The sequence below is a fragment of the Schistocerca nitens genome, chromosome 5 (genome assembly GCF_023898315.1).
Source record: "Schistocerca nitens isolate TAMUIC-IGC-003100 chromosome 5, iqSchNite1.1, whole genome shotgun sequence".
Lineage (NCBI taxonomy): Eukaryota > Metazoa > Arthropoda > Insecta > Orthoptera > Acrididae > Schistocerca > Schistocerca nitens.
The window spans coordinates 231680195-231693692 of NC_064618.1; the positions used below are offsets into that span (position 1 = coordinate 231680195).

Genomic DNA, 13498 nt, shown 5'->3' on the forward strand with positions numbered 1-13498 from the left:
AGGTCTATGATCTTTGGAAGAGGAATGATCAAAGGATGGTTTAATCACGAACACTTACATTCACATGCACTTGAGAGACTAACAGGAAGGAAAAGAATCACGGAAATCATACGTAATATACATGCTCTCGCGAAAGGGAAACTAAACAAAATGAACTGAATCACAATAAACTCAGCACGGCTCCATTTGTTTAACACTTTAACTGAACAATAGCCTACACTGTCCCTGGATTTTAACGCATATAACAATCGCGAATTGGCAAGTAAAATTCGTCACACACGACAATAAACTGTGAACGATAAAAGGAATCATTTACTGTGATAAGCTTTGAAAAACTTACATAAAACACAACATTTACTTCTCAACGAAATGGCACACTTACCACCAGTAGGTGTCACCCGTCTAGCGTCCCACGGAACACTCCACGAGCATTCGTTCTCCAACCAAAACCGCTCCCCGTACCTACGGAAGTGGCCAGAGGAACCACTATTGTGGTGCCAACCTATGCAAAAGGTTCGTCCAAGGCAAACAGAAACCTCTTTGCTACCTGGTACGTGCTTCCTACAGTTGGCTGTCCTGACACACTGGCAGACGGCTACACTCACGGATCTACACACTGAAACCCTTGCTATCAAACATGCTTGTGGGGCTCCGACAAGTACCAATAACCTAATGAAATGTTAAAACGAAATATGGATAGTATACTGTGGCCACCACAAACACACTCAGCTGCTCAGTCTTTTCCCTTTTCTTCTTCACATCTAGGGTAATAGACCATTTGCACCTACAACTGATGCCAAACAGATGAAGCTGTGTGGTACGGCAAAATCATGAAGAGACTCATGAAAAGACCGTTCAACGCTACACTCACTTTCGATGGACTGGCTGTAACACAATCTGGACTTTGCAACATTTATATCCGTTTAATTGTGCTACTGGTTGTAAGGTGTCAGGCAAATCCAACACCTTCCATGAAAACCTTGACATGATAAGCAAATCCAGTAGTATGTCACATAGCTCCGAATAAATCGTGACATTAAATTAACCAAAGTAATACGAGTAACGAGTGAGCAAATGGAATACCACAGACTAACACAAGAATGCCTAAATGCATGTCATACCTTCCCACCGTGAGACAGACGCAGTTCCAAGGGGAGAAACGAGAACAGAAGCCGAGAGCAGAACCGTGTTAAGCTAGGACCACCCCCCCAGCCCATGTTAAAAGCTAGAGCCCTCCAAAATGGTTCAAATGGCTCTGAGCACTATGGGACTTAACATCTATGGTCATCAGTCCCCTAGAACTTAGAACTACTCAAACCTAACTAACCTAAGGACATCACACAACACCCAGCCATCACGAGGCAGAGAAAATCCCTGACCCCGCCGGGAATCAAACCCGGGAACCCGGGCGTGGGAAGCGAGAACGCTACCGCACGACCACGAGATGCGAGAGCCCTCCAGAAGAACAGTATAGATCTTACGATAACACTAAAAGGGCCACACCAGCTGCAAGTTTTAGCGTGACACTTTTTCGCGTCTCTCTTACGTTGCAGACGTTAAAAACATTGCCCCACCACGAAAAATATGTTTCTCATTAGATAGACAGAATTTTTATAGGCGGAGCTTAAGGTTAACATTGAGACCCTGATTTGTCAGATGAAAAACAGCCAGATAGTTTTTTTTAAACCAACTTCGGTAAATTGTAGTAAGGAGAAGTTAGAAAGGAGTTGCTTCCGAGACGGTGAGCTGTATGGAGCTGCGCCGGCCGCCGCCCCCTGACGAACACCGACAAGGTAATGAACGCACGCGATTCCGCATTTTTGAGCGCATAAGGCTTCACTCAGAACTGCAGAAGTCTCATCTGTTACATCCCCTTTTTACGTAATACTAGTGTCGATCGTCAATTAAATCTCATGGTATTCACATTTGCTACATTAGTTAAAATCTGAAACGCAATGATTTTTCTGTTATATAATTATTGAGAAGCCACATCAGCCACTGTAATTTACGACAAGTTAGATAAGTAATTAAAGATAATTGAGGATCACTGTAGACCATTTTGATAGTTTTCTCTTTTGTGAAACTTAATTTAAACCTAGATTATAGATGTGATATGGCATAGGTCATCCTTAGATCCATTGTTGTACTTGGAAACCCACTCAGGGAATATTCGTTCACATTTTTGTTGAACGCAGTTGGTTTTTATCATCCTGTATTAAAACATTTCCTTCTGTCAATAGTGCAATTTATAAACAATGTTTTGTGAGTAGAATAAAATTTCCAGTGGTAAACTTAACTGCTTTTTCGACGTTATTTTACCAGCTAACTAAAAATAGGAAAGCCTTGAACCCCTTCCACTAAATTTAGTTAGTATTAAGATTCTTTTACAGGGAGTGCAGTGGAGCTGACGCTGAAATCATTAAGTATTTGGTTATATCATAGCTAGTCTCACTGAACTCTTCTGAACTCTACATGTCATGTGTGGTCTGGCGTCTCCTTACCAGCAACAGGTCCCAGGTTCAAACAAGTCAATTCCCTAAAAAACACGCTCAGAGCGTCGTTGCGCGAAAGTGGTAGGGAGACACGACATAGAACAAACAGAAACCACGCAGAATGTTAGATAGTACCTAATAATACTGTGGATTTTATTTTGTATAGGCTAATTCGCTAGCATTTGATTCCAAATTTTTATTAAACTGCAACATGTTTCATCACTCAAATAAGCTGCACGTTGGCCATGGGTGCAGCACAGTTCCGTTACAATTTCTGTAAGGAATCGTAATCAGCCCAACGAATGCTATGGTGTTATGTGTTCACACTGCATTATCCTGAGCGTGATTACTAGGAATTGGTGAACACAAAACAGTGTTCCATTTTTCGTACAACTAATTTTATTTGCTTCTGTGAATAAGAGCTTAGTGTATCACCTCTGTTCAATTAGAGTACGTTTTATTTTCAGCAAGATCTGCAGTCAGACTTGCATGTTGTGGCTTTTTCTAGATTATTTCGAATGCAATTTTCCGAACGTTTCTTATAAAAATTCTACGTTTATTACTTAGATATTCCGAAGGCTATGGAAGCCCCACATCCTCATCCTAAAAGTTATATCAAAGTGGGCTGAAAACCAAAATATGCCTCTGAAACATTGCAGACATTGTGGTGAAACGGAGTCTCTATTGAATATGAATCGTTGACGACGTCGTGACAATGTGCTTTCGCTTCAACGCCACAACCTCGTCTAATACTTGGCACAAGTATGGCTTTATGTCTTTAGTTTATTGTTACCTGCTAATTCGCCTCATTCTTGGAAGAATGTGGGAAAGAAAGTAATATTCTTTTCTGTTATCCACTTCAGATATTGTCTTAAAATTAAGTATCTCAGTTTTCTCCGCTTCGCAAACAGCCAGGGATAAAGTTTAACCACGGGCCCCAAAAATAAATAAATAAATAAAATTCGGTGAGTCGTTGGCTTCTACGGTAGCAATGAGGTTTAAAACTATTTTCCAATAGTAATACATCATTGATTTACTTCCTAGGTAATTGGACTGTGTAGTTTTTCTCTTTCTTCCTTCTTCTTGAAACATAAAAACATTCTTTTGTAAATATAAGGCCACGAAGTATTATAAAAGGAAAGACATATTTCTAACTTTAAGTACTTCTCAAAATTAAAACATCTTTTGATATATATCCAAGGGCAGAACGGAAATAATCATATCCTTGGGTATATAAGGTAGTACTCATCTTCAGTGAGTGAAGTTACCGTTCATAAAACATTTCTACGTTATTTATTTCCACCAGTGATGTACAGGGTGTTAATAAAGTCCCGCTATCATTTCAGAAAATCATAATTATTAGAGATAAAGAATCGCGGTTTGTTGTCAACTTTTAGCAGCTCTCAAAGGTTTTTTACTTTGTTCTTTGTTGCAGTTGCGACTTGGAGTGCATCAAAATGCTGGCATACCAGCAGTAGACGCAGTGTGTCCTCTGGTATGCAGACTTTGGATCTGTGACGATGGTGCTGCGGAATGATCACTCTAGAATGGGAGAGCTGCACCTGCAAAAACAAGCATAATAAAGTGGTTCAAAAGTTTGAAAGAAATAGGCAGTCTGAAAGACCGCTCTCCAAGTAGACTCCTCCCTGCGTCTCAAGTACGTGTTGACAGCGTGCAAATTCCATTTCATCCCAGCCTGTAGATGTCAGTTCCTCATACAAGATCAACTATCCGTAAAGTGTCACATTAGCGGTTACTCCTTTCTGCGTAAAAAGCGTAGAGGGTCTAAGCATTGCACGCAAGTGATCCTCTTCTGCTGTATGCATTAGAATGTTCCATGCCGGCCCCCACAGATGCTGATAAAGACTACTGAAAACTGTTTTTAGATAAAACAACATTCCACATTTCTGGACATATGACTCACTACAATATTTGGATATGGTGCTCCGAAAAACCACATGCATGATGGCCTGGAGCTTATTGTTGGTGCGGACTAAAGCCCGACAGGGCGACAGCGCATTTTTCTTGGCAGAGTAAACCATAACTGGAAATGTTTACCTGGACACGCTCGAACAGTTCCTAGACCCCAGATCGAGGAACTTTATAACCATCATCTTCAAGCACGATGGTGCAGCCCCACGTTGATGTCTGAACGTGTGGGATGTGCTGAATGAAATAGGTCGTGATGGCGTAACCGCATGGTCCCCACTCTCTCCCGATGTCTCGCTAATAAAATCCTCTTAGGGGGTCACATCAAGGATCGCATATAAGCAACACCAGTCGATGCCATTGCTACCCTTCGTGCACGAATCAATGAAGCAATCAGAACTATTGACGCTGAAATGTTGATCTGTACATGTGAAGATCTAGAATACTGCCTTAATATTCTTCGAGCGACGGGTGGAGCACTCATGAAATTCTGATACAACAGAAAAATCTTTGTGAACTACCAAATGTCTTACAACAAATCATCTGTCTCGAATAGTTTCCAAATTATCATTTTTTGAAATGATAATGCGACTCTGTGGGCATCTTGTGCAACGTTTAGCCAAATGGTAAGATGTCTTAACTCGTTCCACAAGATGAACCTGATTCGAGAATGGCCAAAAGGAGACTGAACACATTTTTACAGGTATGTATCACATTGAACGTTCATTCGTTTATTTCATTATCAGATCATAATCATCACAGGAGATGTGGTATAGTTTTAGGTTTCTTGTTACAATAGATAGTTGTCGACCATCTGGCTACTGCATCCGGTGACGTGTTAACTCATCCCACCCAAAGTACAGGGTGTCCCTTTCCAACGTATCATATTTCATACGCCTAGGAAATTGCACCTAATGCTAGATCATCTCAGAGAATTTATTTAACAATCATCAGTACACTCCATACGTCAACCACCAGTAGCACGAACAACATCGAATCTGTATTCAGTTTCTTGCCATGTTCTTCGTAACATATCCTCTGTCACTGCTGCAATCGCATCGTTGATATGAAGTCTTAACATAGAAATATCGTCCACTTTGTCCGCACACACGCAGCCCTTCACGAATTCCCACAAGAAGAAATACAGTGGGGTAATGTCTGGGGAACTGGTGGCCTTGTAATAAATAGGTCTTCTGCGTCCGATGCAGTGATTGGCAGCTTCGTATCCAGAAACTTGCTTACAGCCGTTGACCAATGCGGCGGAGCTCCATCTTGTTGATAAATGATGTTGTCTTACATCTCACGGTATACAAGTATACAAACCGCTTCAGTGTGTCCAGATACAGCCGCGCGTGGTCTCAGGCGCCTTGCCACGGTTCCCGCGGCTCCGCTCGCCCCCCCCCCCTCCACCACTTCCCCCCCCCCCCCTGTCGGAGATTCGAGGAGTCCTGCCCCCGGGCATGAGTGTATGTGTTGTCCTTAGCGTAAGTTACTTTAAGTTAGATTAAGTAGTGTGTAAGCCTAAGGACCGATGACCTCAGCAGTTTGGTCCCACAAGAAATTATCACCACCATGTCCAGAAACGCTGACCCATTGACTGCAGTTCAACAATCCTGTCGCGCATTGCCCCACACTTCACAGACATTTTCAATGGCAGCGTGCTGATGTTGCAAGCCCCAAATCCGAACATCATACCGATTAACCATTCCTAACACGTGAAAGGTCGCCTCTTCTGAGAATAAATATCTCTCCAGGAAGCTGGCATTCATGTCAGTACGCTGCAGCATATCCGTAATTGTTATTGGTATGGTTTGTCGTTCGGCACCTGACGTTGCATAATTTGCATCTTGTAAGAATTAAAAAGAAGTTGTACTACACAAAGCAGTATTGCTCGGGGTAAAGTAGGTTGCCCAGATGCCTGCTGAAACGACTTACATCGGCCTCTGAGAAACGCTTGTGTGATGCCCTCCACTGTCTCTTCCGAAACACTACGACGTACAGTGACAGGATGTTTCAGAACATTTCCAGTTGCTAGAAATTTACGGTACTTTTTCTTCGCTGTTTTCATCAAGTGAGTCACATCCATACCACCTACAATAATTCCTTTGGTGATTTTGTTTCTGCAAACCACACTACTGCTTGCATGCACTGCTGTGGAGTCGCCATTTTCACTTCATGCGATCATACTGCACTCTGCCGATAATAGTTGGCACGACTAGTGGGGGAATATAAATTCCTTGAGGTTTCCTAGCATATTGTGTAATTTCATTGTCATATCTACTGTAGCTTTTTTCCCTGGGCTTTTGAGATGTATAAAATTTGAAAGGGACATTGTGTATAATCTTCAGCACTCGCCATATCTCTGTTACGCAGAAAAAAATTACTTCGTGGTGTGTATTAAACAACAATATTATTATAATAAACTCATTATATTAATTACGTACAGTACAATTCATATAATAGACGGCAAAGTTCTCTTTGGTACTGAATGACTTTCCTATCATTGCAATTTAGGCAGAGACGCGCCAAAAACAGGTGTCCCATAGCGTCGACAGTCACACTTCGCACAAATTAACGCAGCACTATTTTGAAAGAACCATCATGATATCATATTCATCAAAAGTAATAACTTTTCTCATATGAGCCTAATTAACACATGAACGTTGTTTCCCGTAGCTAAATTTTGTTTCCATGGTAACCGGAGTGGCATAAATCTGCTCAATGGACAATGGTGAGGTCTGTCGTCCAGTCAGATTCAACGCTGTTGCACTGACGGAAAAAATTGCAACTCCAAGAAGGAAATTAAAATTTCGCGCCAGTCGCATGAGAGTGACACTAGTAGAGCCACTATGAGGATGAAAAACAGGTTTGTTTTTTTACATTTTTTTATATACACACTTAACAGTCGTGAGAGTTAGTTACCTTCGAGATTCGGCGTGATGAGTTGATGTCAGTCACGAATGCCTTGAAGATGACAGAGACGCCATTATCAACACCTCACTGAGTTTGAAGAAGGTCCCGTAATAGGGCTACGAGAAGCTGGATGTTCCTATTGCGATACTGCAGAAACGCTTGGCAGGAATGTAGTCGTTGTACATCATTGCTCACAGCGGTGGTCACGAAAATGTACGGTCGCAGTAAGACTGGGCTTTGATGGACACATGGCACTACCGATAGGAAAGACCATCACGTTCGGCGTATGGTTCAAATGGCTCTGAGCAATCTGGGACTCAACTGCTGAGGTCATTAGTCCTCTAGAACTTAGAACTAGTTAAACCTAACTAACCTAAGGACATCACAAACATCCATGCCCGAGGCAGGATTCGAACCTGCGACCGTAGCGGTCTCGCGGTTCCAGACTGCAGCGCCTTTAACCGCACGGCCACTTCGGCCGGCGTTCGGCGTATGGCTCTGGCGCAAGGTGCTATATCTGCAGTAGCAATCTGAGCAGCAGTTGGTACCACAGTGCCACAACGAACTGTTAGAAATCGGTTACTTCAAGGACAGGTACGAGCCATACGCCCTGTTGTGTGCATTCCGGTGACCTCGAATCATCGTTATTTGCGAGAGCTTATTGTAAAAACTGGTTCTGCCTCGGTGCCACTGATGGCTGTGTGTTGGTTAGAAGGGAGCCAGTTGAGGGCCTGCAGCCAGCCTGTCTGCGAGCTAGACTTCGTACTGGACCTACACGTGGAGCTATGGTCTGGGATGAGAATCCGTATGACAGCAGGGACACGTTCGCGGTTATCCAACGCACCCTGACTACCAAACTGTACGTGAGTCTTAGGATTCAGCCTGTTGTGGTGCTAATCATGAACAGCATTCCTCGTTGGTGTTTTCCAACAGGACAACACTTGCCAACATTGTCTACGGAGTGTCGACATGTTGACTTGACCTACTCGATCACCAGATCTGTCTCCAGTCGAGCACATAGCGGACATCATCGGACGACAATTTCAGCCTCATCGACCAACAACATTAACCATCCCTGTATTGACCAACCGAGTGCATGAGTAATGGAACTCTGTCGCACAAACTGACATCTGATACCTGTGCAACGCAATGCACTCTACATTCTGGCGGTTACACCGGTTATTAAAGTACATTCACATCTGCAGTGGCTTATCTCGCGCTTACATTAACCTGTAATGTTGCAATGTTAATCACTTAAATATGCTACCTAGACAAATGTATTCCAGAAATTTCATTATTTTGCATTAATCATTTTTTGGTGTCGCGATTTTTTTCGTCAGTTTATCTCAACTACTGCATACAAATTCTGTACGGTTGGTATTTCCTAACAACCTAAGGCAAAGAAAATTTTGATAGACGATATTACTGCGTACAACTTGCACTTATCCTGGCGCAGCTCGCCAAGCGTTAGAAATCAGAATCACTAGTTTTGCCATGTTCTACGTCAGTGTAGTTAGAGATGTCATTTTGCCTCTCGGGTGCGTTGCGAAACAGAGTGGTCGTCCAGATATGGGCAGGTGCGGGATGCCCTTGACAGCTGGCCGGGATTTCCCGGGAAATTACTCGGTCCGTCCGAATGAGGGCTCGGCAAGTGTGTCGTGGGTCGGATTTCCCTGCCGCGGCGTCGCCAAACGGGTTGGCGCAATTCCGCACTCCTAGCGGTTAGCGGGCTGTGTTCGGCGTTATGGCGCAGAACAGACGGCGCGGAAGGTCGACTGGACAGGGGGGGCTGCCGCGTCCTCAGACCCCATCCTCTCTGACAACGTCGCCAGTGTCCATGCTCACAACAATGGCCGTGGCCGTCAGTCTGAGCTCCATGGTTTGAGAGAGAGAAGTGTACATTATCATACTGTGCGTCACATGTCCTAGTCGTGCCTACCTGACTCACATCGTTCTCCCACTATACATCGTTTACTTGTCTCCCTCTCCTTTCTTTACTTGCGTTGCTACTCTTTCTCACGGAATCCCGGGCTCGATTCGGGGCCGGGTCGGGGATTTTCTCCAGTCTGCGACAAGGTGTTTGTGTTGTCCTCATCATTTCATCATCATTCGGGAAAGTGGAGAGCCTGGACAGTGAAACGACTGGGAATTTGTACGGGCGGTTATAACCACGCAGCTGAGCGCCCCAAAACCAAATAACATCATCGTCATCAACATAGCTATTCTTTCCAGAAACTTTTCTCGTCAAATGGCGCAACAGAACAGCGTGATGCAACTGATTTGTGAAATGAATCGCAAATTGCGAATACGATTGTACAACGGCCATACGATTTACGAGTAACATATGAAAATTTGTACTTTCAACATTGCAGCCCAGTCAGCAATCGTGATAATCTAATATACAGGCTGGTCCATTGATAGTGAGCGGGCCAAACATCTCACGAAATAAGCATCAAACGAAAAAACTACAAAGAACGAAACTCGTCTAGTTTGAAGGGGGAAACCAGATGGCGCTATGTTTGGCCGGCTAGATGGCGCTGCCACAGGTCAAACGGATATCTACTGCGTTTTTTTAAATAGGAACCCCCATTTTTATTACATATTCGTTTAGTACGTAAAGAAATATGAATGTTTTAGTTGGACCACTTTTTTGCTTAAGTACGTGGTATCACGTAACATTCCGCCAGTGCGGACGGTATTTGCTTTTTGATACATTACCCGTGTTAAAATGGACCGTTTACCAATTGCGGAAAAGGTCGATATTGTCTTGATGTATGGCTATTGTGATCAAAGTGCCCAACGGGCGTGTGCTATGTATGTTCCTCGGTATCCTGGACATCATCCAAGTGTGCGGACCGTTCGCCGGATATTCACGTTATTTAAGGAAACAGGGAATGTTCAGCCACATGTCAAACGTCAACCACAACCTGCAACAAATGATGATGCCAAAGTAGGTGTTTTAGCTGCTGTCGCGGCTAATTCGCACATCAGTAGCAGACAAATTGGGTGAGAATCGGGAATCTCAAAAACGTCGGCGTTGAGAACGCTGCATCAACATCGATTACACCCGTACCATATTTCTATGCACCAGGAATTGCATGGCGACGACTTTGAACGCGATGTACAGTTCTGCCACTGGGCACAAGAGAAATTACGGGACGATGACAGATTTTTTGCACGCGTTCTATTTAGCGACGAAGCGTCATTCACAAACAGCGGTAACGTAAACCGGCATAATATGCACTATTGGGCAACGGAAAATCCACGATGGCTGCGACCACTGGAACATCAGCGACCTTGGCGGGTTAATGTATGGTGCGGCATTATGGGAGGAAGGATAATTGGCCCCATTTTATCGATGGCAATCTAAATGGTGCAATGTATGCTGATTTGCTACGTAATGTTCTACCGATGTTACTACAAGATGTTTCACTGCATGACAGAATGGCGATTGACTTCCAACATGATGGATGTCCGGCACATAGCTTGCATGCGCTTGAAGCGGTATTGAGTAGCATATTTAATGACAGGTGGATTGGTCGTCGAAGCACCATACCATGGCCCGCACGTTCACCGGATCTGACGTCCCCGGATTTCTTTCTGTGGGGAAAGTTGAAGGGTATTTGCTGTCGTGATCCACCGACAAAGCCTGACAACATGCGTCAGTGCATTGTCAATGCATGTGCGAACATTACGGAAGGCGAACTACTCGCTGTTGAGAGGAATGTCGTTACACGTATTGCCAAATGCATTGTGGTTGACGGACATCATTTTGAGCATTTAATGCGTGAATGTGGTTTTTACAGGTAATCAAACCGTAACAGCATGCGCTCTCAGAAATGATAAGTTCACAAAGGTACATGTATTACATTGAAACAACCGAAATAAAATATTCAAACGTACCAACGTTCTGTATTTTAATTTAAAAAACCTACCTGTTACCAACTGTTCGTCTGAAATTGTGAGCCATATGTTTGTGACTATTACAGCGCCATCTATCACAAAGCGAAAAAAGAGGTCCAACTAAAACATTCATATTTCTTTACGTACTACACGAATATGTAATAAAAATGGGGGTTCCTATTTAAAAAAACGCGGTTGATATCCGTTTGACTTATGGCAGCGCCATCTAGCGGGCCAACCATAGCGCCATCTGGTTTCGCCCTTCAAGCTAGACAAGTTTCGTTCTTCGTAGTTTTTTCGTTTGACGCTTATTTCGTGAGATATTTGTCCCGGTCACGATCAATGGACCACCCTTGTATAAGAAACTATCACCCTCGATTGCGGTAATGAAACCAGCCGTTACCTAGGTTTCAGCCCAAGTAATTGAGCCTTCTTCAGAAGATATACTTCTTGATTCTACTAACTAACAGTTTAGTTTCACGTGAGCTCCCGAGGCCCACCGCACGGCGTCCATGGAGACGTGGCGCTCTCCGGATCTTAGGTCTTGGCAGTGTGCGATTTGCAGGGGGGGGGGGGGGATGGGGGGGATTCCCCCCCCCCCCCCCCCCCCTCTGAATCAGACCATCCCCTCCTCTGGTTTTAGTTTATGCATCCTAACCTGGGATGTTTATTTCCCACGCACTGGAGTATACTTTACATATAATTTAAATTTCTGGTGCCGAACACTGAAAGTTTACTATTAATACTATTAATATGTTGCTTATTAATTTTGAAAAAGTGTTATGTAGTAGTTAAGCATTTCAAAACATTTAGAACTAAATGAGAAGACGACGCAAGCCACATTTCCGTAGCATGCCACAATGTTGCAATACGTCGCCCCAGCGTAAACGAGGCTTTAGAGCCAGGTCTGTATTGTATGGTGGATGTGATGTGATGCGCACGAAACTAAAACCTGCAATCAGATCCTAACGTCGTGGGAAAACCGTGAAGAGGTGTCATCTTGCAGCAAGATAACGCTCGCCCACATTCTGCCAAACGGACAGCCGACGCAATAAAAGAGTTGAGATTCGAGGTGCTGGAACATCCACCATACAGTCCAGACCTGGCTCCAAGCGATTTTCACATGTTTGGACCCTTAACGGAAGCACTACAGGGAAGAAGATTTGAAAGGGATGACGACGTCATTGCTGCGGTGCAAAATTGGTTACAGATGCAACCGATAAACGTATTTTCTGATGAAATAAGAAAACTCGTAAAACGTCGGGAAAACTGCATTGAAGTCCAAGGAGGTTACGTAGAAAAATAACGCATGTTTCAGTTTTCTGTCATCAGAATAAGTAGAACTTTTCACAAATGTGCCTTTACTTTTTGAATTCCCCTCGTATACCTGTATGTAGATGATTTTGTAAGTAAGCTTTACCTATAATGTACTTTTAAAGATATAACAAGGGATGGCTTTTCTGATAGTGCATACGCGTGAATAGTGAGTTTCGGCATTAACATCTATTTATAAATAACTGTTTAACCATGGGTAACGCCACGGTCCAAGCTAGTAACATACATAATTATACTAACCCCTAAGACACCCCCCCCCCCCCACTGGGAAAAGCACAAATCGCACACTGAGTCTTGGTGGTGAGTTAGTACCTATGCACCGCATTTTTAAAATGTGACTACGCCTATTCAGGCTGTTTTAGTTTTATTCCTAGACCACGCCCTCGTAGACTTATTATAGAATCAGGTATATCTTCTAAAGAAGGCTCAATTACTTGGGCTGAAACCTAGGTAAAGGTTACCGAAAACGAGGCTGATAGTTTCTTATATATTATAAAAATTTATGCCGGATAGGGACTCGAACCCGTATTCCCCGCTTTACGCGAGCAGTCGCCTTAACCACTTTGACTACCCGTGCACGACTCACGTCGGACCCAAACTTCGTATGTCCTAGTGTCTATGTCTCATAGTGCTCGCACATAAATCTGGTGATTCCCGCACAGGGAGAGACATTGTTTTGCTCGTCAGATTGCTTTGCTTAGTCATGAAACACAGTAGGGCAGTGTGTATTTTAAAATGTCTGAAGAGACTGACGCAATACTCCTTTGTACATGCATGCCATTCCGTAGGAGCAACCACTGCTTACGGTTGGCAACTGTACGAAGTTATGAAATACATTCGCAAATTTCGGATACGACTGTATAGCGACTATACGATTTATTAGTAACATATGGGAATTTGGACCGTAGCAGGACCCGAACCCAGAT

General features: G+C 43.5%; 1 protein-coding gene across 1 annotated transcript in view; it reads left to right on the plus strand.

The window, feature by feature from the left end:
• The first annotated feature begins 5027 nt into the window (after positions 1 to 5027).
• The window catches only part of LOC126259789 (trypsin-1-like), a 128171-nt gene continuing 119700 nt past the window's right edge, over positions 5028 to 13498 (plus strand). Inside the window, exon 1 of the mRNA XM_049956797.1 lies at positions 5028 to 5124. Within this exon, the coding sequence (XP_049812754.1) occupies positions 5092 to 5124 (33 nt within the window). The 5' untranslated portion in view covers positions 5028 to 5091. The remainder of the gene's footprint in view (positions 5125 to 13498) is intronic.